The 25,346-nt window shown below is 44.8% G+C and overlaps 1 protein-coding gene across 2 annotated transcripts in view; it reads right to left on the bottom strand.

Annotated features, from left to right (window-relative positions):
• Positions 1 to 25,346, bottom strand: part of KDM7A (lysine demethylase 7A) — a 345,661-nt gene that overhangs the window by 55,885 nt on the left and 264,430 nt on the right. For both annotated transcript variants that reach the window (XM_086953055.1, XM_086953056.1), the window contains exon 12: positions 19,162 to 19,371. In XM_086953055.1, the coding sequence (XP_086809181.1) occupies positions 19,162 to 19,371 (210 nt within the window). The remainder of the gene's footprint in view (positions 1 to 19,161; positions 19,372 to 25,346) is intronic.

Genomic DNA, 25,346 nt, shown 5'->3' with positions numbered 1-25,346 from the left:
TTTCAGGCTTGCCAGGCCACACCAGCAGACACCCCATAGCATACGAGATGGTCGGAATAAGGCTGAGCACTAAGCAGATGCCTTAGTGATATGACAGAAAATGATTAAATATTGACTTAAAAAATGAGTAATAGGTGTGCATCCCACCCCCAGTTTGAATGTTTATAAATTTCCCCACAATGCTGGGATTGCACCCACAAGAGAAGCGAACTTTAAAGGCAGTCTCATTTTCACAAAAGACTTTACATTCACGGAGCAAGATCTGGTTCGTTCTTTTTTTTAAAAAAGCGATATTTTTTCAGGTTGAATCTATGACATTAATTGTAGCATATGTGATTCACGCAAGGATGGATTTATATATTTATTTATAGATGTCATTGATAAACGCAATCGTGAAACCAAGTGTAATCATTTAAGAATGCTTTAGCACTGTGGGAAGGTGAGCTTAGCAGTATGGGTAACGTAGTCTCATGAACTAATGGCGTGCACCACCACGTGGACACGAAAGTGAGAGACAGCGTGAGGTACGGGCCAATCAGGGGGAAGGTAATATAGAGAATGAGACTTAAACGAAGGGGATACAACAGGAGGGTGATTCTTACCGAAATGAAAACATGACAGAATGGGTTTTAGCGTTCATAGCAGGTATGTGTACGGAGCGAAAATGTAGTAGGGAGATAGCATGTGATTTATGGGTAGAAGACTCGAACATTAGAGTATGGATGCTTTGGTCAACATTGGAAACGGGGTGATGAGAAAACGCCATTCTAAGGGGAAAGAGAATAAGAGTCAGCGGTCTCTATGTAGAGAACCATTGGGCACGAGTGATAAAAACGCTGTTGTTAAGGCATTGTGTATAAAGGTAGTGTTTGTTTATATTGAGGCGACAGGTTACACACGAAAAGTTGCATAATTAGTTTTCACGAGTAAGCGTTTATTTATTCAAAACTTGATGATGTGTTAGATGAATATGTAATTATTGATTCATGAGAATATATGATGATAATCTTTTGCTATTATTGTTGTTTGTAGTGTTCCCTGACGAAGGGCAGTGAGGTGCCCGAAATGCATTGGACTTTTAAAATAAATACTGCTTTGGACGAACCACTGCTTTGTTCGTGTTTGAAATTGAGGTCCGGAGGGCACGGTTCAAACATTAGAAACTTGGGAAATGGCAGATTACAACCCGGATGTGAAGTTTAATGACAGAAAATTACAGAAAATGCGGAAAAACGTGGAATAAAATGGTTGAAAGAATTAAATATCAGAAAATGGAAAAACAAGGAATATGGCCAAATGGCGAAATGGTTAAGCTGTGCGACTGGTTTAGGGGTGACATGTGTTACCCCACCCTTCTTCATTAGTGATATGACTGTACCACGGAAGAGCAGTGCTGGGTACTGCTAGTTTCTAACATTTATTGAGGAGGTAAATAAAGGAAAATGTTATTCACCCTCTAAGCAACCACTTGTAGCATGTTGCAGTGTAGATTCCATTTGCTCTGCACACTCCTGCCATACATATAGTGTTGGGATTGGATTTTTGCAACCTTTTGTTGTTCTATAAAGTCTTTCGAGTTAATAGGGATGGTGAATCCACACTGAGTTGCCAATGCCCATTGGCATCGGCTTCATTGTTAAATTGTTTTTCGCTTAGCTGGTGAATGCACTGATTAAGTGTGTAGGACATTTCATGACCAGGGGTAAAAATGTATAAAGGGAAAGTAATCTACAGCAACTACTGGCTCCCAGGGAGATGGGTGGGTGCATGTGAATCTACAGCACTACACACTAAGAACAGATGCTTACATGGTAAGAAATATTTTCCGAATGCAGCATGATAGATACACATGCTCTATGCAGACTGTAAAACAGTGCACCCCTTATTTTATTTATTTAATTTAAAGTTTTTATATAGCGCTGGCTAGACCCAGAGGTATCAGAGCGCTTTACATGAGCATCAGATCATAGTTAGGTTACATCGTTACAAAGGTTACACAGTTATTAGAGCATGGCAACATAGTTACTTGTAAGGTCAAGATAAACAAGCACAAATACAAAAGGGGAAAAGCAAGCAAGGGGAAAGATTCAGGGGAGGGGGGGAAGGAGCAGGGGAAGTAGACAAAAAATGAAGGCGGGAAAGAGGAGAGGAGGGTGAAGGACATCGCATGGAACGAGTAGGGGAAGGGCGACAAGGACACAAACAGGTAGACGAGTCAAATCAAAGTCCAGTAAGCTGTGATCCCAGGGGAAGTGGTATCACTTCCCTATCTCTGTTGTGGTAGGCTCCCTTTGCGCAGTGGACTCTCTAAGAGGGCTCTCAGACTCCAAGGCCTACATACTGGATACTTCCCCAAAAAGTGGAGAGGGAGTGCTTTGACAAGGGGTGCCATACAATACCTCAGCTGTGAGTGGCTCCCTTGGCGCAGTGGACTCTCTCAGCGGGTACGCTGAGACTCCAGAGTGTAAATATTGGATCTTTCCTTAACAAGGGGAGAAGGAGTGCTTAGTCAAAGGGCACAAAGGACAAGGGGCTTGGCAGACTAGCAGGCAAGGTGAGAGCTTCATGGGAGAGTGGATAGGAGCTAGGGAGACAAAGGGAGAAAGAGTACTAAATGGGAACAAATTTAATTAATGAGTTATTATATAGCGCTGGCTAGACCCGATGGAATCAGAGCGGTTTACATGAGGGACAATAATGTTGCCAATTACATCAGTTAAAAGTTACATAAGTATCAAGAAAAGCATTAAAAAACATAGGGTACAAGGTGAATGGAGCAGGAAGGGTAAGGGGATAGGGTAAAGGGGTAGGAGGAAGACAGGACGTAGAGACGAGGGGAAAATAGTTACAAAAGATACCAAAAAAACGTTTTTAGGAGCATAGCACAAAACGGAAATGGGGTGAGGAATGGAAAGGGGGTGAGGGCAAAAGGGGTAGTGTATAGATACAGCGGAGAGACTAAGAGAAAGTTTGTCCAAGGTCCGGCTGGGAAGGTGACGGCCGATGGGGAATCCGCGGCCCATCTACTCTTCAGCTATCAGGTAGCTCCACTGGGCATCGGTCAAATGGGTAGGTCTCAACAGAAAAACTTTAAAGGGGAAGAGGGTGAGAAGGGAGCGTACAGGGGGAAGGGGGTGGGGTGAAAGGGTAGGAGGGGCAAATGACAGACGAAGGAAAGTCTACCCAAAATCCGGCTGGGTAGGTGACAGCCGAGGGGGAATCCACAACCCATCTCCTCTGCAGCTAACAGGTAGCTCCACCGGACATTGGTCAAATAGCAGGGTTTCTACTATCGAGGGAAGGTTCAGAGAACATGTCCAGGAGGGAGAGCAGGATCAAGGTCAGGTGAGGGATTGGTTAAGCTCAGGACGCTGACCAGTTCTATTGTCCGGGAGCGTTGGAGCATCATGGAGAGACCAACTGAGGCTGTCAACTTGAGGTCAGGCAGGGGGGGTTGAGACCTTGGTGTTAAGTTCAGTCGGTCCCCAAAATTCACAAAGCATAGGGGGTGTAATCTATGCCGTGAAGCGGCAGGAGGAGAGGGCCAGTGTCCGCATATCTTCAGAGGGAGTGAGTGGCAGGTCTGGCGTGGCGTCTCCAGAGTCATTCTGCAATAATCAGGGAGCCCTCCTGTTCTGCAGCCCGATCGAACATACCAGCTCCTCGCGTACATAATTACACCAAAGAAGCCGGTAAGACAGACCCCACAATACAGACGTAGCCGCCATTATGGGGTTAGGTCACAGAAATAGAAGTTAGCTGCAAAGTCCATCTTTAGGTTATAACGAATTAAGTGACCTCTCAACAATGTGAGAATACTCCTGTTTACACGCGAGAGCTGCATCACACGTTACCACCGCGGACAACAAAGCATCCTGTCTTCATGGAACCGCCATCTTCGGGTCAGACATCATTCTTTAATAATTTTGCCAAGTAGGTAATGTCAGTCTCTCTGAGGAGCGCTTCACTTATGCCCCTCGCGCTGCAATAACAGCAGAAACACGCCTGGTCTTCATTACATATCCCCACTATAAACAGATCGCCGAACTCAACTCTGAATTCACGGCCGACATTTTAAGGTCAGGCCTCGTCACGAAGGGAGCACCGCAAAGTCTAAGAATATTGGCATAATTATCTTTCTGGAAGGTGTATCTGGGCAAATGCTTGCGAATCAGGTGCTTGAGTAAACCTTCATGGGCATAGATGTGGTCGTCTGCACTGCCCCACAATGCTGCTGTCCTAGCATGGGGGACTGCCTCTGCCCGCCCCTCCAGAGTTCCACTCGGCCCAGGCACAGATCTCTTCCACGACTGCCACCTCGCGGTCTTGAGATCCGACATTTTTAGGGTTGAGGGCTAACTTTGGGTTTTGGGGTACAGGGGTATTTTTAGGGTTCAGGGGTATGTTTGGGTTTTGAGGCACATGGGTATTTATAGGGTTCAGGGCTAGGTTTGGGTTTTGGGGTACAGGGTATATTTATAGGGTTAAGATGGATTAGTGTTTAAGGGTGTTGGGGTATTTTAAGGAGTAAGGGTGGGTTATGATTATGAGGTGCAGGGGTATTTAAAAGGGAGCAGGGTGGGATTAGCACACGATATGAGACATGGCATGAAGGGCGGAACGTACCACACGCCCCCAGCGTTGGTGACGCCCCCAGCACAACGCAGACACGCCCACAAGGGACTACTTTGCTGGCACGGTTCTTTTACCTTTTAAGTGTATATGGTGGGCGTCTGCATAGCCTATGTCCTGCTGCAACTGCCCTTTCCAACGCTGTATTGGGTGTTGTCATTGATGCTGTGGTTCCTGAGATTACCCGCCTCAAAGGTTTGGGCTCTCTCTTTATTATATTAGTATGGATATGGATATGGATACCAAAGTGAGGTATAGTGTGTACAGAGTCCAGTGGAACCCAAAAGGTAGGCAGAGGTAAAAGTAGATAGAACCTTACTCTTTTTGTGGTAGTGTGGGCGAGCAGTAAGGCAGTATCAGAGGACAGTATTAAGCATTTGTTGCACACAATTAATCAGCAAATGATTTCACACACTAAAAGACTGAAGTTCAGACCAATTGTTTTTGTATACAAATATTCTTTTAGTTATTTTATTCACAGGTAAGTGATAAATATTTTGCAGTAATAAAGTGTGAATTAGTAATGGTATATGCACTTTGTTTTGACTTACAGTATTGTTTCAGAGAACTGCAATGCTTTGTAAATACAGTACATAGACTTGAATGGGCTTTCAGTAAAATACCAGGCAAGGGACTTTTAGGTTACTTTTCTTACACAGTGTAGTATACCAGGATACTACACAGGGACATTTCCTGTAAACACGCAAGTAAAAGCGTTTTTGTTAAATAGTACAATTTTAAAGAATTTCGTTAGGTTTTCTAACTCCACACTTAAAAACTTTTCCAAGAAAAACAGTCAATGTTATCCTATGGAGGAAAATAGTGTTACCGGTTTTAAGGTAAGTATTCTGTAGTGGAAGTTGAGGGTCTGGGGGTAGACTCCAGGGTCCCCCAGGGTCAAGGATGCACTCTTGTTACACCCTCAGCAGCACGAGGGTAGCCAGGTGCAGAGTGCTGAGGCCCAATTTTATCCAATGGGGGATAGGAGGCCTTCGGTTGATGGCTGGTGATGAGCAGGTCACTTGTTTGTGGGAGCAAAGCTCCTGGACTTTAGCTCAGGGAAAATGGGGAAAAAGTAGCACCAAAAGTGCAACCTTAGCGGCACTAGGCGGCCGGCTGCAGGGTGCTATTTTGATGTTGAGCGCCTTGTTTACAATGAGGAACCTTCGGTTTTCAAGGCACTGCAGGCTCGGGGAGGAAGGTCTTATGGGAGAAACCACCACTTCGAGAATTAAGTTGGGATGTTGGGGGTTGGTTAGGCACCGTCGGTTTGGCCACCCAAGGTCGGGGGGCATCGGGTGCAGGGTTGCCTTTTAGGGTCAGATCTTACCAGCTCCTGGTCGTGGTTGGGGGGACCATACGTATTTAGTCTGCAGGCGTCAGCTGGAGGCTTGAGACAGGTCAGGGGTTGCTGTATCTCGGCTCAGGATCGCTGGGGAGACCTTCTTGTGGTGTTGGCTCAATCAAGCTTGAGCTCGCTGTGGAGAGTGGTGCAGATTTGCTGCGTCTGGCCTGAGACAGAGGTTGGAGATGAACAAATCCGGTGTTCATGGGATACACAGTCTTTGTGGCTGAAGGCAGGCAGGTCCTCCGGGGTTTTTATGGTTGCTGGATGCAGGAAACACCAGGATTTCGCAGGAGCAGGTTCGAGGTGGAGACAGGCCGGTAGTGCTGGGGCCAAGTTAGTGGGCTTCTTCCTCTTGTTAGCTTCAGTACGGCTGTTTGGTCTTTCTTTTCTGTTTATTCTGACTGAGGAAGCAAGGTTCAGGAGTGCCCCTAAATACTAGATTTAGGGGTGTTATAGGTAGGCAAAAGGTTGGGACCAATGGGTCCCTTCCCTGGGTGGGTACACCCCATATTATGCCACCCTCTAGTGGGTAGGGGCGTAAGCCTTTACCTGGTTGGCTGAGTCCCTCCAACTGCAAGATGGCCGGAACAGAGTTGTGCTTCACCTCGCCTCCCCCACCTGAGGGGTGGAGTTGGCACAGGTGGGCACACCTCTTTTCCCAACTTTTTTCCCAACGGTTCTCCCACCCAAAGTGGGTGTCAGAACCAGTGGGGTCCGGTTGCTGAAAGCAGCAAGTGGCCTGGGGAAGCTCACAAAGGTGGCAAGCATTTGAAGCTTCCCCTTTGTGGACCCAGCAGCAGGCTCTCGACTCTTGGGTCCAGAAACATGTCTGGTGGTGGCAGCTGAAAGTTTTCAGGGGGCATCTCTTAGATGCCCTCTGTGTGCATTTTTTATTACACCCCACACTGGCATCAGTTTTCAGTGTAGTCATTATGGTGCTCTGAAGTTCGTAATGACAAACTTCCAGCGCCATATGTTCTTAATGGCAGCACTGCACTTGCAATGCCTAAGAATGGACTTAGACACTGTAGAGGTACAGGGCTCATGCACCCGCACCCTCACCACTGGTATAATGCACCCAGCTCGAGGGGTGACTAATCTATGCCAGGACAGTGGGTTGTAGGCATGGCACACAGGGATGTATGCCATGTCGACTCTTAACTCTGTTCTACACCAAAACATGCAGCCTGCAAAGGCAATGTATGAGTGTTAAGGTACAGGACCTCCAACGGTGGCACAATAAGTGCTGCAGCCCTTCGAGGCTTTCTATGGTCACGGTGCCATGGGTACCTGTGGTACAATTTACCAGGGGCTGACTTGAGGCCAGAGATGCCAATTGGGTTTAGGCTTCAATGCAGTTTAAGGGAAAGAACAAAGGCCCTGGGTGCCCGATTAATAGGAGCCCAGGGCACACTCAGTGAAAGAACATCAGAAATTCAGCAAAAAGTGGCAGCAACCATGCAGAATGAGGGCACTTTCTCACACCAAATGTATTAGATCGAGCTGCCTGGGGTCCAGGTGTTTGATCTTGCCTTCATCCTGTGTGAGATGGTTGTTTGTTGGGGAGCTTCTCAACGAGTACAGCAGAGATCCTGAGAGGGAACCAGGGTTATCTAGCTATTTGGGAGCCACCAGTGCAAGGGTATTAGAGTTTTAGCGAAACTTCATCACTTCGTAATGGAAGAATGGGAGAGGAGGAAAAGCATAAACAAATAACCATGACTAATTTATCCATAGAACATTGTCCATAGACTGAGGGTGTGGACACCTGGAGGTGAAGTTTTGGCATTTTGTGTGGTGCGCGGTGGCGAAAAGATCAATGTCGGGAACCACACCAATGACTTTAATACAGGAGTAGAACTAGCAAGTGGAGTTCCCATTTGTGGACTTGTTGCTGCATCCTCCTGAGCAGGTCTGAAAATTCCACTCACTGGAGATACTCTGCCAATATACATTTCCGATGGTGAATTGCCCATTAAAAAATACTCTACGCTAGTGCAGATAAGTGGAAGGACTCTGTCACTCTATGTCTTTAGATAATACATTGCAGTCACATTATCCGCCTTTTCAAAGACCACTGAGTCAGGTGACATGAAGGAAGGCTTTGAGAGCTAGCTGGTTTGCTAAAATCTCTGGGTGAATAATGTGTAGGGCTTGCTGATGTGGCGACCACAAGCCCTGAACTGTGAAATCTCAAGATGTGCTCCCCACCCTGAATGTGAGGCACGTGTGATGCCACCTGCAGAGAGGGTTAATGAGGGGCCACCCAGCAACATATTGCTTCTCCACCATTACAGGGCAATATCTGGCCCGCATCAACACTAGACCTTCCCATTGACCCTCTGCCTGTCCCATTGTGCTTATTGGCACTGCTCGAGAGGACACAGGTATAGTCTGGTATGAGGGACCATGGCTATGCAGGAAGCAATCATCCCTAAGAGACCCATTATTGTACTGCAAGGTGATGATATGGCTGACAAACAGGCAGTAACTGGTGGAACGTTTTTACCCTAAGATAGCTGGGGAAGGCTTTGCCCGTAATTGAATTGGGGGCAGTGCCTAAGAAGTGCTAAATCTGAAAGGGCATAAGATGGGATTTGGTGGCGTTTATCATAAATCTCAACCTGTGAATGAGGGAGATGGTGGTCTTTGTGTGCGCCAGGCCATGTTACCTGCCTGCACTCTTTATCAGCCAATTGTCAAGAGGAATATGTGAGATGGTGACCACGACAGCTTGGCATTTGGTGAACACCATTGGGGCTGTGATGACGCTGAATGACAATATTACAACTGATAATTTTTATCTCTCAACATGAACTGTAGGTAGTGGCAGTGAGTGTGGATAGAAAGGTATGCGAAAATTGGTATGCTTCAGATTGAAAGCAGTCATGAACAACATTAATGCAACAGCGGAATGGCATTCTGCAGGGCTGTTCTATGACAGAGATCTAACAGATGTACATGTTGAAGGGACTGAGGTCCAATAAGGGTCTTAGGGGCATTTTGTTAGTGGGGGGTGGGGTGAATGATAAAGTATAGGGAGTATACCCTCTTGCTGTGAAGTAGAGATGGAACAGGCTCTACGGTACCCTTGAGGATCAGCACCTGAACCTTTTCTTGTATAGGTATAGTTTACCTGTGATTTTAGTTCTCTCGTAGGGTTGAATAGTACCACCCATCTGCAGGGACTCCGGAGCACTTTATCCAATACATGTTCTTAAATGATGAAGTTCACCTTTCTTCAGGACGATCTTGAAAAGTGACTTAAAGTCATAATGCAGCCTAGGGATAGAGTTCTTCATCTTGGAATGGCAAAAGCAGAGACTGGAATTCCCTATGCTCTAAGAATATCTATGTTTTGCAATGGCACAGAAAAAGAACCTTCACAAACCCTTTAGCTATGAGAAGACAGATATGAAGAAGTGCAGGGCCCTTTAGCCCATAGGCTGTCATAAGTGGAGAAAAAGAAAACTGTGCCACCAATATCCCATCATACTCAGCCAGAGTCCGTTACCTCAGGTCTTTTTAAAAGGCTACCTTAAACCCATACCAACGGAGCATGAGATTATCTGTCCACTCCACCGGGGAGGAGGGAGGGCTGCTTAGGACTATCATGGAAATACCCCTAGGAGGGAACTAGAATTACAGGTAAAACTATACCTTCTCTCGTAGGGGATTTCCATGTAAAGCCATAACTGTTGAATAGAATGCACGCTCATCCCCCCGAGGGCGGTGCACTAGATAGACTAATACCACAAATGAACCCAGTAAAGTAAACAGATTTCTGGGGGATGCTTGCCCTACTTGCGCATCTGCTCTAGCATCTGTGTCCAGGCAGTAGTGCCTGGTGAATGTATGGACTGACCTCCATGTAGTTGCCTTGCAAATTTCCGCTAGAGGAATATCCCTCATCAAGGCAGCAGTAGCTGCCTTGCCTTTGGTGGAGTGAGGTTTGGGCCTACCCGAAAGCGATTTGTTGGCTAGCTGAAAGCAGCAGAAAATGCAAGAGATAATCCACCTAGAAATTGATTGTTTAGAAGTCGCTAAACATGTGCGGACTGGGCCGTAATTGATAAACAATTGTTGTGAATTACGAATGGCCCTGGTCTTGTCCAAATAGAATTGTTCAAAGAAAGCCCTCTCTGCTGGAGACGAAGGGTTCGGGAAGAACATGGGTAAAGTGAGGTTTGGTTTACGTGGAAATCGGAGACCACTTTAGGGAGAAACTTATGATGTGTGCACAACACTACTTTAGACGAATGAAATACTGTGTAAGGTTCATGTGTGCAAAGGGCCTGAATCTCACTAACTCTCCTCGCTGACGTAATGGCCACTAGGAAAGCAGTTTTCCATGTGAGATGTAATGAAGCTTTGTGTATGGGTTCAAAGAGGGGAGGGGGAGTGGGGGCATGAGTCGAGACAGTGCTACATTCAGCTCCCATGGAGTGGAAGGGCATCTAATGGGAGAAACACCTTCTTTAACCCCTCTAAGGAAATCCTTAATAACTGGAATTTGAGAAGGATTCTTTATGTATGCCGTGAGAGCAGATAGGTGGACTCGGAGGAGTCTTGAAGGCCAGACTTAGCAAGGTGTGAATACAGGAGAATGACGTATTCCTGGCAAAACACGGGATCAATTTGTTTGGAGGAGCACCAAATACAAAAACACTTCCATTTAAAAGATAAAGCTGTGCGTGTAGATGGTCGCTTTGCTTCTTTTAAAATTTCCATATATTCCTGAGACAGGTTTAAATGGCCATACTGCACTATCTCAGGAGCCATGCTGCCATACTCGAAAGATGAAAGGTTGGGATGTCAAATTTTACCTCTGTGGCCGGATAGACCGGTGGAGGAGGTCCGGATACCAGAGTTGTCTCGCCCATTCTGGGGCGATGAGTATCATCTGGGCTACTGTGGATGCCAGCTTGTGCAGGACTGTCGGTATTAATGGAATTGGAGGAATCGCGTAAAGGAATGTGTTTGACCATTTGATCCATAGGGCATTCCCTAGTGACCTTGGATGGGAAAATCTGGAGGCGAAGTCGCAGCATTTTTTGTTTTCCTCTATGGCAAACATATGTAGAAGGTGTGCCCCACAAACTAAAGATACTTTGCATGACCTTTGTTCAGTACCCCTTTATGGTTTTCGTCGAGAACACTGCTGAGCATGTCTGCATGGGTATTCTGTTCCCCTGGAAGATGCGCAGCTACCAGTATTAGATTTCTGGCGATGAGCCAGTGCCAAATCGATTGGTCTTCTTGTGACAGGGCTCTGGACCGTGTTCCCCCCTGCTAGGTTATGGTGGTTCTATTGTACATTTATAGAAGCAGGTTGTTGGTCATGAAAGAAGGATGTAAAGCCTTGAGTGCCAGGTGTACTGCTCGTAGTTCCAGAAGGTTGATATGATACAACTGGTCTCTCGGGGATCACAGCCCTTGTAGCTGTAAGTGATCCATGTGGGCTCTCCACACGAGCAGTGGGGCGTCTGTGACCAAGGACTGTGTTGGTGGAAGGTGGTAAAAAGGCATTCCCTTCGGGATATTCTTCTGCGAACGCCACCATTTGAGAGATTCCACAGATTGAGAGGAGGGTGATCTTGTCCTCCCAGATCCCAGAGAACTGGTTCCACTGGTCCTCCAAGCACTCCTGGAGAGGCCGCATGTGGAGGCGAGCATTGGGAGTCAGGAATATGCAGGAGGCCATCGAGCCGAGGAGAGATGACTATGCGAACTGATGGGTGGGTTATCCGATGAATACTGAGACATTTTTAGAGAATGGAAACAATCGTTCCTCCGAAGGAAACATCTTCTCTTGCAACCTATCGATGGTAGCTCCTAAGAAATATAGAATCTGAACCGGAGATGACGTGGACTTATGAACATTCCACTAGTTGCACGCCTGTTACGTCACAGGCGTGTCACCCTAGGCACAAGTATCATGTGCTGGATACCAGCTCTAATAAGTGACAATGTTTATTCAGTGGTTCGGTTGAAAGCTCTTTAATACTTATATCCACATGTTAATTCACATTTCATTCTTATTTAATCATAGTAGGCGTAAATGTAAATCATTCCTCATTCCAATGCATTTCGGTGCATTAGGCACCTTCATCAGGGAACACCTGCAAATTAAACAAATACATTTTGTAGCTCTTAACATTCCATTCTATCTCACTGGATAACTTCTTTCATTAATATACACATTAAATACTATGCGTTCGCTTTGGCTTTTCTATGTATACTTCTGGGATGTACGCGATATGCATCTGGTGCGATACCCGCTATATTGACCACCTTCAGATTCTAACCGTCGGTTAGTTTGTAATGCTACTCCCTCATTCTCTGAGCGTGTTATTAACCATTACGCGCCGGCTGTTGCCGTTCTATTGTTAAGGTATACAATCGCCTTGCCGTTAGTGTGTATCTATACCCGATGTTCCCCTCTCGCCTTACTTTCAGCTTCCGAGTAGCAGCTACGCGAAGCCACTCCGCTCCGTATGACTTCAAGGCAGTAAGTTCAAACACGAGTCTCGCGCATGCGCATATTAGAGGTATCTTGCCCTTTTTTTTTTAAAAAGGCAGTTTAAAGGCTAACTTTATCGACATGAAGAGCACTATCACAAGTGACTTGCTCTGCGGGCTCTATGCATTCGCTTAGTGTTCGTCAATCTTGCGGGTCCTGCACTATAAAAGCAATTAAATGTAATGTACGTGTATATTCGTAGTGTCATGATGTGGTCAATACTGTTACTAAGATATACACAAATGCTGGAAAATTCACAATGTACAGTAATTTCTCAACATTATAAATAGCACATAAATTCCATTCTTTCATTTAGTCCATTCGGTTTGAGGCTACACAAGTGATACATCCAATGGTTTTCTCTCTGTAAGAGTGTTTTTTATTCAAGGGTCCTTCCTTTTTAGGAACTATTTCCAACACACAAGCCCACAGTTGGCTTATGTTATGCTTTTTGTCCATGAAATGTGCTGCCACTGTTGATTTTATGAGCCCTGTTCTTATGTTACTTTTGTGTTCGTTCAGACGAGTCTTAAGTTTACGTTATGTGGGCCACACAGAACAAAAAGCATAACATAAGCCAACTGAGGGCTTGTGTGTTGGAAATATGGAATTTATGTGCTATTTATAATGTTGAGAGATTACTGTACATTGTGAATTTTCCAGCATTTGTGTATATCTTAGTAACAGTATTGACCACATCATGACACTACGAATATACACGTACATTACATTTAATTGCTTTTATAGTGCAGGACCCGCGAGATTGACGAACACTAAGCGAATGCATAGAGCCGCAGAGGAAGACACTTGTGATAGTGCTCTTCATGTCGATAAAGTTAGCCTTTAAACTGCCTTAAAAAGGCAAGATACCTCTAATATGCGCATGCGCGAGACTCGTGTTTGAACTTACTGCGTTGAAGTCATACGGAGCGGAGTGGCTTCGCGTAGCTGCTACTCGGAAGCTGAAAGTAAGGTGAGAGGGGGACATCGGGTATAGATACACACTAACGGCAAGGCGATTGTATACCTTAACTATAGAATGGCAATAGCCGGCGCGTAATGTTTAATAACACGCTCAGAGAATGAGGGAGTAGCATTACAAACTAACCGACGGTTAGAATCTGAAGGTGGTCAATATAGCGGGTATCGCACCAGATGCATATCGCGTACATCCCAGAAGTATACATAGAAAAGCCAAAGCGAACGCATAGCATTTAATGTGTATATTAATGAAAGAAGTTATCCAGTGAGATAGAATGGAATGTTAAGAGCTACAAAATGTATTATTTGTTTAATTTGCAGGCGTTCCCTGATGAAGGTGCCTAATGCACCGAAATGCATTGGAATGAGGAATGATTTACATTTACGCCTACTATGATTAAATAAGAATGAAATGTGAATTAACATGTGGATATAAGTATTAAAGAGCTTTCAACCGAACCACGGAATAAACATTGTCACTTATTAGAGCTGGTATCCAGCACATGATACTTGTGCCTAGGGTGACACGCCTGTGACGTAACAGGCGTGCAACTAGTGGAGCTATCAAATACACCTCAGGAGGGAGGTGATACCCTAAGAGCATGGTCTAAAAAACGCACACAAAAACCAAGGAGCGGTGCACAACCCACAATCTAGAGACTTTTGAACATTGACATGCATACCCAAGCGATGAAGCAGATCGCACGTCCATTGTATATGCTTTTGGGCTTCTGTGAATGTGGACGCTTTGATCAGCCAATTGTCCAAGTAAGGATATACAAGGATTTTGTGTCTCCGAAGGTGCGCTGCCACCACCGCCATGCATTTGGAGAAAGTTCTGGGCGCCGAACTGAGGCCGAATAGAAGAACCACGTATTGGTACTGGTTCTGTCCCACGACGAACCAGAGGAATTTCCGATGGGACTGTGATCGGAATGTGAAAATAAGTGTTGTGGAGCTCTATCGAACAAAGCCAGTCTCCCTTTTGAAGTTGAGGGTAAATTTGGTGTAAGGCCAGCATTCTGAATGTTTCCCTCTGGATCCACTTGTTTGCGATGCAAAGGTAGAGAATCGTAATGAACTCGTGTCTGCCTTTCTTTTGCACTAGGAAGTATTTAGAGTAGATACCTTGACCTCATTGGTTTTGAGGGACTGGTTCCACCGCTTTCTTGAGGCACAGAGGATTGACTTCTTCCTGTAAAAGGTTGAGATAAGACGTGGACAGCTTTGGAGGAATGGATGGTGGTGGGACAGTGAATCTGAGACGATAGCCATGTTTGACAATTTTTAAGACCCAGGCGTCTTTTGTAATGTTTTGCCACTCAGCAGGATAGTTTAAAATGCTTCCCCCCCACCGGAGTGGGTAACGTAAGAGGGTATTCAGGGTTTTGCTGCCGCTGGTTGGTTTGTTGGGAGTTACGACCTTTGTGGTTTGTGCTGTGATTGGTACGGTCGCTGATATAGTTGCGATCTGTTTGACTGCCATCGAGGGGTTTAAACCCTCTGTGCGGAGATACGCCATTGGTAAGGGCGGAATGAACATCTTTGTTCTTTAGCTTTTTCTAGTCCTACTGCTTGTAAAAGGTATCCATTTCCCTTTTCATTCTCGCCATCTCGTCGTCGCTGTGTGAGTAGAAGAGGGTGAAGCTGGAAAAGTGCTGCGCTAATGACTTGGTTGGAAACCATTGCCCACTCCAGAAAATCCTGCTGATCCACTTTAGGGAGGTGATCCTCAAAGTAGAGCATAAAGCCCCACTAGGCAGGGTTGTACCTTCCTGAGAGGGCTGTGCCACTGGCCGATTTCATGGACGTAGCAGCAGTGCTGCAAACCTTGCGTCCTGACAAGTCCACCTTTTTGCTTTCTTAATCCAGGGGGAGTGGTAGCAGAAGGAGGTGGTGTGAGATTTTCGTGCAGCTAAAAGCACCACTGATTCGGGAGGGGGGTCAGACTGTGTACAGTGGATCTTGCTCCGGTGAATGGTATTTCTTATGGAGTCTCAATGGTGCGGATTTTGCTGCAGCAAGCGAAAGGAACAACTCCATGGCTAGATCCAGCAGGCCTGGCTGTAGTGGAAGCAATGGTCTAAGCACTTATTGTGCCACCCTTTGAGGCCCTGTACACGTACACACACCCACCCACCCACCCCTTCCCCCACTGCAGGCTGCATGTTGTGGTGCACAACAAAGTGAAGAGTCGACATGGCACACATCGCTGTGTGCCATGCCTACAACCCACTGCCCTGGCATACATCAGCCACCCCTCTAGCTGGGTGCACTATACCAGTGGTGAGTGTACAGGTACACGAGCCATGTACCTCTACAGTGTCTAAGTCCATTCTTAGACATTGTAAGTGCAGTGCTGCCCTTACGAGTATATGGTGCTGGGAGCTTGTCATTACGAACTACACAGCACGATAATGGTTACACTGAAAACTGAGAAGTTTGGCATCAAACTTCTCAGCACATTAAATCCACACTGATGCCAGTGGGGGATGTAATGCTCACAGAGGGCATCTTAGAGATGCCCCCTAAAAAACGACCAGCCTCCGGTTGGCCACCACAAGACATGTTCCTGGATCCCTAGGGTGGGAGCCTTCGCTCCCTGAGCCCAGAAACAAAGCCTTTCCTGGGCGGAGGTGGTCACACCTCCCTTGGCCAGGAAGACCCATCTGTGGCAGGGGATCTTCAAAGGCCCGGCAGCCTTTGTAATGCGACCTCCCAGCCTCTCCTGCTATCAGGAGCAGGGCCCCTTCCGGTCTCCCCTCCTTTTCGGCAGTAAGATAGGTGGGAAAAACTAGCTCGCCCAGAAGGTGTGCCCACCTCTGCCAACTCAACCCCTCAGGTGGGGGAGGTGAGGTGAAGCCCTCTCTTCCGTGCTCGCCATCTTGCAGATGGCAGGCACTCCCTAATCAGGATTAAGGATTGCACTCACTCCCCCATTAGGGGTGAGCACACCAAGGGTGTAGCCACCCTAAGGTCAGTAGCCCATTGGCTTGGCTACTGACCTGAGACCCCTAAAACACCCCCCAAATATAGTATTTAGGGGCAGCCGTGAACCAAGAAAGCAGATTCCCGCAACCTAAAAAGAAAAAGGACGAATGAAGATGCCCAGCAGAGGAGACTGCCGAGAACAAATGACTTGGCCCCAGCCCCACCGGCCATTCTGTAGTAGCACCAAAAAAGAAACTCCGAGAACAGACTCTGAGCCTCCTAAGGGCAAAGAAACCAGACGCCTGGAACTACCTTAGCACCCATCGCCTACGGCCGCAGTTCAAGTGGCCCACTGGTCCCAGCGAGGTCCTCCAGTGCTCCAGAGAGTCCACGGTGGGTTGACCCCTCCAGGACTCCCCAAAGTCACCTGCAGCCTCTGCACGGAGACTCCCCCCAAGCAGTGTGGTGCTAGGAACCCCCAGTCTCCATTGAAAATCATTGGGCCGAACTCCGATTTTTACCTCTGCACACAGCTGCCCTGTGCAGCTGGAGGTGCAGTTTTGGTACTCACCTGACCCTTGCTGACTTTTGGTTCTGAAGACTCGGACTCTAAGTGCATTACTTACCTGCTTAACTGTGATGTTTTCCCTATAAAATAACATTGAACTGTGCTGAAAAGTTTCCAAGTGTCTAATTTCCAAAGTGAAAAGTATTTATTAAAAACGTATTTACCTTTTCGCTAAAATATTGCTCTTGAAATAAAATACAAACAAAATATATTTATTTAATATTTGTCTGGATCTCCTTCATGCTTGAAGCTCGAGATGTGAGGCCAGGAGTGAGTGTAAAATAATGGAGGTACTACACCCTCTAGCCGAAGTATCGGCTGCATCCAGGACATTAATAGTGGCCTTAGAGATAAGTTTTTCCTCCATCCCCTACTCTTCGCCTTTTTATGTTCTGGCGGCGGTACTGGAACAGGTTCTCCACATCATCCCACTGTGCTCAGACATAACGAGACAGACGGTTCAGTGAAGTGGCAAAGCGCCAGTAGGCTGAGGCAACTACCACTTCCCTCTTGCCCAAAGCTTCAACCCTGTTTACTCTCCTTAACCAGAGTATGGGAGGCACCTGTGGCTTGTGCTGCTGCTTGCCAGCGGTAGCAACCACGAGGGAGTATGGGGGGGGGAGTGGGGAGACATTCCTCGAATGTACATGAGGTGAGAAGGAGAAGGTTTATTATTATTTTGTTCATCTTTGCTGCAAAAACACAGGATATCATTGGCTCCTTGATGGTCTCTGGGGATTCACTTTAACTGAAAGGAACTGAAGGAGAAACTCCATCCTATACAGAGTCTCTAGAAAAGGTCACCATACTCGGGAGTGGTGTGCAGGTCTACTTTGTGGTAGGCTGCAGCCTGCTGAATGCTCCCACAGTAGGAAGCAGTGTTGTCTGAGGGAACACCCAGACTGGGATATGCTAGAGGTTGGTGGTCCTGTGGGGGCTCTACATCATAGTCTTCCCAGGGGAGATCAGTTGATGCGGGTAGAGAGGGGAAACAAATTCCTTTATAGGGAAATAGGGACTGGGACTGCCTAAGACAGAAAAGGACTTTGATGACCCCTTGGAGGAACTTAGAGATTGGTGGTGGTCTGGATGGGGTGGAGAGGTGACGGCCTTGTCAATCAGCACCTTCTTGACTGCAGGAGTCAAAGGTTCACACATAAGATCTGGCCCAGGAGGTGTTGAGCAGACAGTTTTCAAAGTTTGGGGCATCAACAAGGCATTCAGCTTTGAAGTGTGTTTGTGTGCTTTGGTCACCAAGGTGTTTCTTTAGAATCTAAGGCAGTTTTAGGGGGGGAGGGTGTTGGGGCATCAAGCATCTTGGCTGGATTCAAACTCCACTCCATTGCCTCAATGCCAACAGAAGCCCAAAGATTGCCGCACCTTGAGGAGGTGATGGCACCTTGAGGTGGTGTTTAACACTAGGTCCTAAGCCCCAAATAGCAGAGGGAAACAATCTCTAACAATGGAGCCGATAACCATGCAAATTGCCAACTAAGAGTGGAGTCACCATACCTCATGACTTGAAAGACTTCTACCCAAAACAAGTTGCAAACATCTGTGCCCACCATTTTCATTATAAATTACAAACTCCCGGGGCATTGATTTATTGAGTGTCATGAATGGTGTCATCATACATCTGAGTTTCTTACCTCCATGCTGCGTCCTGGAGTAAACTTTTGACTGCTGCTCTCAACTACCTTAAAGTCAGTGGTTGAAATCAAGTACCTAGTCATCTTGAGTGAAACAGTAATGTTGCCCAGTGACTTCGGGACCCCGAGAAAAAAAGTCATAAGGACCTATGGCCCATGCCAAAACCGGTAAGGTTGGTGATTAGGATCTGCAGTTAGTCTGTTTAAAGGGAAGGAAACGATGAGTAACCGGCATTATAGTTCCACTGTGGTTCTTATTCCTTTTTCCAGTCTCAATATAACCTACCAAGAACAAAGGTCTGAAACTAAAGCGTATGTGCCCTCTCACTAAATGTATTTACTATTTTTGCTAGCTTTAGTGCTATGACTGTTTACATTTTGCGTTTTGTTGACTCATCCAGCCCTTAAAATCAAATTGGAGTTCCAAACTAAACACAATATGGTTTTGGTGAGAAAGCGCTCCACTTGTTTCTTCTACAAGTTTGGGTGAGACAGAATGAGGCCGACACTGCACTCGTAGAATACTTGCCTCTTCCCATGACGACATCTCCAATCTTTTCAGCACCTCTCTGGTGTGTAGCTCCAGGATGTCTAGGTTCGATGGAGTATTGTTGGCTTGGTCCCGCAGTTTTCTTTCTCTTCTTCGGGAGTGCCGAGCCGACCTTCGTTCATGCCGAGACGAAGCGACTGGGCATGGCCCAAGCAGACCCTGAGATTTCACAGGTTTATTGCTCTCCTCCTTAGTTGGGGAAAATAAAGATATTCATAATTAAACTGAAGATTTATTGACTGCAATACCTTACATTTTGAAACAGTACATTTGTAACAATATACCACAATTCTGTAAATATTCTACATACTTCAATTAGGACAATAAAATGCAGCAATGACCACGATGAGAAAACAATGAAGTAAACATCAAGTGGCACAGACACGATGAGCCACTCAAACCCCATTAAAGTATTATGAGCCAGAGAGCAAAAATCTGGGTCAGCCACCAATTGAGAACTTGTCAGGCAAAGTAAAGGATAATGACTGAGCACTTACAAGATAAGAAGCACACTTCAGGTCAAGAAACAGAGCAAAGTCTAATGATTTTAACATCAGTAATAAAGAATCTGGGGTCTGATCATAAACTTGAACTAAAGTTCATTAGAAACCTTAGTCTAAGCATTAGGAAATGACAAAGGCGAAGCAACAAGCTACCATCTAACTTCTGAATTTGTCAGTTTGGAGCATGGGCTGAAACTTGACACTCCTGCTTTGCTTCATTTTCGCAAATACCAAGGACCAATGCGCATTACACTAAAGACTGGCACCAAGCAGTGCTAATGTGGCTAGTCTTACTGCACCATGATCTAAAGGATTATCATGATGTAGATATGAATGGATCGATAAATGAAGAGCAAGGAGTTACATTATGTATCTGTTAAACTCAAGTGTATAACCTTGTATCAAAAGGGGACACTTTTGTACATGAAATGGACACAAAATCTGGGTCTTTAAAGCTCTAAAAAAAAAGAACTGAAAAAACCATATCATGCAGGATTCATTTCTGGAATATTTTCCATGTAAAAACTATGGGGAATTGATGACTCATACAAAATTGTAATCTTGATAAAAAAAATATACATATATACATTGTGGAGACTGAACGGAGGTTCTATTATGACTTATTCCCAGGAATGTGGTACACGAGCCGCATCTAAAGAAAGGGGTGCAGTCACCATTGAAGTGAAAGCGCAGTATGGGGCGTTTTTACCGAAAAAGCATTTATTTGAAAAATAAATTTTCTTTGGGGCGACCGCATCCCTTTCTTTATATAAGGCTCAACTAAAGCAAGGGGTGTGACCTCTATTAATGTGTAAGCGTGGCATGGGGGCTTGGAAACCCCAAAAAATATTTGGAAAGCAATAGGTTTCACATTTGCGAGTTTAAGCTATTGTCATTTACAATACCAATAGCTCAAACTCTCGCAAATGCGAGACCTATTGCATCGCAAATAAGGGGCAGCCATTGACCTGGCTGCTTGGAAAGTGAAAGCGTGCATGTTGCACTAAATGTTGCAGGAAAGCACGATGTGCCTGCAGTAGGAGAAAACTCACTAAAGAAAATAGTACTTACAGACTAAACACAGACCATGTAATGGAAGTAAAAGGTCAAGTCCTCATTGGGAGGTTACAAATGAAAACAAGACGGTACTAAGGCGGGACTAACAAGCAGATAACCGAACCAGAAACCCAAAGACAGAAGCTAATGAAGAATATGGGCAGAGTGGGCAGGGCTTCAAGTCCATACTCTAATACAGCATGCCTCGCAGAGCAGCGCATGCACTGCCCAGACTCGACCTAAAAGGGACTACATCTATGGTACCAGTGATCCTTATCCACATACAATTGGTACTGTGATAGTGTGACAATTTGGGGACCCTAGAATGTGTTGTAGTTGGGACACGGGGCACTTCTGCTTCCTTTCTTTTTCTGGGTGTGTGTAAATTTTAGACTTTTGTAGCATTTTGGACAAAAGACCACTGTTAGGCCAAGAAAGTGCCCTGCGGTGAGCCTGTGTTAAGTTATGAATGTACCTCAGCCCAAGATTAATGTTAGAGATGACTGATTTAGTCTAAATCCTTTCCTCAGGATCTGTCTGAAAAGAACAAGTCAAGGGACAAGTGCTCAAAACCTTCATCTCAATAGTATTCACTCTAGGAGAACTAACATCTCTTAGAGTTAGTAGAACAAAATGCCTAGCCAAAAAATAAAACTAGGTGCTCAGAGCAAGGTAGCATCCTCATAGGCTGGCAGGGAAAAATATCAGACAAAAGAGAATTATGGAAAACAAGTGTACAGTTGGGCTTGGCCATTGGGCCATAGGTTCCAAGCACATGCCAGGCTCCCAAAATGCTTAACATTTTCTGTAAAAGTATAGTTGCAAAGCAGTAACATGGGTAACTCCTGTTTTGTAACATCAATACTCTTTGTAAATGGTGCAGAGGGTTTAAGCACATGCCCAGGCTATGTAATGGCTAAAAACTGAGTTCTGTGTAAGAGCTAAGGTCTCCACTTGCACTGAAAAGGCAACCCACCGGTCTGCAGTAACAGTTTTTAAGTCGCAGCAAGTATTTTCATGATCAATGGGAGCAGATAAGAAGCCATACAACAACAAAAAAGATGTCACCAATTATGCTGTCATTCGTATAGGCGCATGTGATGCACTGTGTTTGACTCATACCATTTTAAATGACCTTTTTTTGATGTTCAAACTCTTATTGCATGTAGTCACTGAGATAGGTAAGCAAGTGGAGGAAGAGGAAAAGGGATAGGGAGATGCGACTAGGCAGGAGGGGAAAAGGAAAGTAAAGGACAGAGGCTCGATGGGAGGATGGAATGAGTGTAATGCAGAGATTTTAGGCCTAAGGGGCAGGCTAAAAGTGACGAGGTGGGAATGTGACAGACGGGGAGCGACTGGCAGAGGTAACCATTTACAAGGAGATGGAGGAGGAAAACGACAGTAGGCTTTGGAAGGAAAGATTGAATAAATTCCAGAGGAATGAGCAATGGCCACAAGAGAGGTCATGAAGAAAAATGGACCAGAAAAGTAATTGAACTGTGACAGCTGGTGGGAGACGGGAACTGAACAAGAGAAGAGGGCTGACAAAAGGAGCAGGTAGGGAGAGAAAATGGCAAGGTAATTCACACTGGGTATCCCCTCTATAGGTTCTAGTAAGTCTCTCTGTAAGGAACAAACAGGCTTGTGCAACTTCAAATTGGACTGGCAGGCCACTGTGTATTATTGCGTGGCATTCAAAAGATGTAGTTTCCGGCACACCATTTCAAGACGCCTGTAATAGGCAAAGATGTTCAGTCCTTAACTTTCCATTGAAATTGCTGTTCAGTGCAAGATTGTTGGGCTATTTCCTAAATTAAAAATTGGGTTCCGAGCACCTGCAGTCATTGAGGTAACTCAGTTTAAGTCCTGGTTTACCCTATCTATCTCAGAAAGAGCAGTATGGAACTTTTCACTGTACAGGATGAATGGAAAACATCAAAGTGTTATTTCTTCTTTAGAAAAACAAAAACGGAAAAAAATACGAGAGTGACACAGATGGTAATGGTACTCAAGCAAAAGTCGAGGCTAGTAACGTTTGTGCCAGTTATGAAGTATTTTTTCACTACATATTCAGAAAACAAGGCTGATTTTGTCACACTGACTATGATGCTGTAATGTGCTCTGGTGCCCCATGAGGCGTGGTTCGCACAAAACAACCTGTAATAAAATAAAATACAATTAATTAATCACAAGACACAGGAGGCACAAGATCCTTACACATTAGCAAACAGAAGACAGGAGAATAGTGCAGATTATCTCGAGTTAAGTCTTGAAAATGGATTTCAACTCAGTGTCGACATAGAAATCTTAACTGAAAGGATTACTTACCTTTAATTTGAACTGCAAATATCTTATAGATCAAAAACAGAAGCACACTATAACCTTTCTGTTGATACGCGATGTCACAATAAAAAGGATAACATTTTACCTTTCAATAAGACTGAAGTTTGCTCTGTAGGAAGTTATACAAAAAGTATTTTTTTTCAAAAAAAATCTGACTTGACAGTGCAGCTGTAGTCAGACCTTGGGTAATCAAAAAAAATATGAATTCAGGAATACTACATACAGGGACTGCAGCTCTGCCCAGGATGTTGGCTTATCAGAGTAGCTTGTGATTTGTCAAAAGTTGTGTACTTCCACAGAGTGCACTTACCTTCCAACCAGCTGTGATCATTTTTTCACCCTGTTGCTTAAGTCAGGCTCGTTATCAAGCAAAGCCATTGTGTTTGGCCTCTCGGTCACACACAAGATACTGAAAAATGGAGCTTGCCATTTAAGGCCAAGCAAATGCTACTAATTCTGCCAAACAACTACTTCTAGATAAGTATTGTGTTGGTTTTTCTCTAGTTGCCATGTGTGAAAGTTTATGCACCATGCAGGACGGCTTTGTTGGCTATCGTGGCAAGCCAATGATTACGGTTATAAACTAGTTCTGTTTATTTTGAAACGTTATAATAAAGGAAGTAGGTCTGATATTTATGTCTAAAGAATATGCCAAAGTTAATATGTATTTAAGGTTGGATTGTTATTCCTCTGTATTAAAGCCTATAAAGACATTTTGTTACATAGAATGTCAAACTACTGTAATGGGTAATGCCTTAGGTGCTGGCTACCCTGTAAAGATTACTGCTTCAAGAGGAATTATGGAAGATATAGTTTATTTACAAGCAGGTACAGGTAAATACATCCACATACCAAGAAGTCAAGCTGGTAACTGAACTCATGCCAATCTAGAATAGTCATGAGGTATTATAGAATCACTGCACCTAGTGTAGCTATGGATATGCAGAATGCAAGGATACCACATACCCCTCTGCCAAACTGTGGCAATGGAAGATTTGCACTATGATAATCAATGTTAGGCCATAAGATTAGACCTAGTATTTGGCTTTGCTAACTGTAATGTCTACATGTTTATTTTTGCAGCTGTATGCCTGATGGTTGCCTTTTCGAAAAACTTGTGCTCAATACAGCAAGCTTGTATTAGTTCTAGTGGCAAGCAAATTATAAAGGGTATAGGCTGATTGGTTCACTGGTAAAGGTTATGACTGAAACCACAGGCCCGATATCTGCCGTAACATGTAAAGGTAAAGGCAATGGGTTGACTAACTTACTGGGAAGAGCATTTGTTCACAGTTGTCACGCTGTGTTACGGGCTGAAAACAGGTATTTTGTTACATGAAATCTCACAGATTACCAAAGTGGCCACGGTTGTGGTGTTTGTCATCCATCTGACAAACCCTGTGTTAGAGTTTCATTGTGATAATCCTTGTTAGCCACTTCTGAGAGGGGCTGTATACCGTTTCGCTTACTGCAATTTTGTACATTTGTAATTTTATAACTATGTATGAGCACTTTAGTAAGCCTATGCTGGTTATGGTGCCGAACCAATGGTAAAGGATAACTATGACAGATTCACTGGAAAAGGTCATGTCCTATTTCATAGCTTTGATCTTTTTATTATGAAAACTTATGAGAAAGTCTGTAGGCCTGACTTACTTACTGCGAGGAAACGGACCTTGAAGAGTGGATTGTTATTACACTGTAGTCACATCTTGAAGGCAGGTATTGTGTTAAATGGAATGTCACATTGCCATAGTAGGGAAGGGTTGTGGGGACCTATTCGAATAAACTTCAGGGGATAGATGTGCAATGTGATCATCCTCATTAGCCTCTCTCACACAGAGGATTTAATATAGTTCTGACAGCTGTAATTTTGCACATATTTTTAATTTTATCACAGTGCACTTGATGGCTGCCTTATGATGAGAAGCCAATGATAAAGGGCTGAAGGTCAGATTGGTTAATTGGGAAACGTGCTGGCTGCCATAATTCTGCTCTGTTTTTATCACGGTCACATTACAGGCAACGGTAAGAGGTCTCATTTTGAAAGACATGTTAACTGCAATATATCTGTGGGTAATATACACATGATGGATCTTATACTTTGTGATATTCCAGTCTGTAGGACCTTTATACCCAGGTAATGGTTTTCTACAAGTCAAAAGGGGAAGAGGAAGAAGCATATGGAGAACTAGCGCTCATGAGTCATTTGGCATACTAATGTTAGATGGTGAGAGACAATGGGGTTCTGATTTAGTACCC

The sequence above is a fragment of the Lissotriton vulgaris genome, chromosome 1_2, assembly GCF_964263255.1.
Source record: "Lissotriton vulgaris chromosome 1_2, aLisVul1.2, whole genome shotgun sequence".
Taxonomy (NCBI): Eukaryota; Metazoa; Chordata; class Amphibia; order Caudata; family Salamandridae; genus Lissotriton; species Lissotriton vulgaris.
The sequence above is the reverse complement of the archived record's forward strand: the minus strand, read 5'-3'. Positions and strand labels throughout refer to the sequence as shown.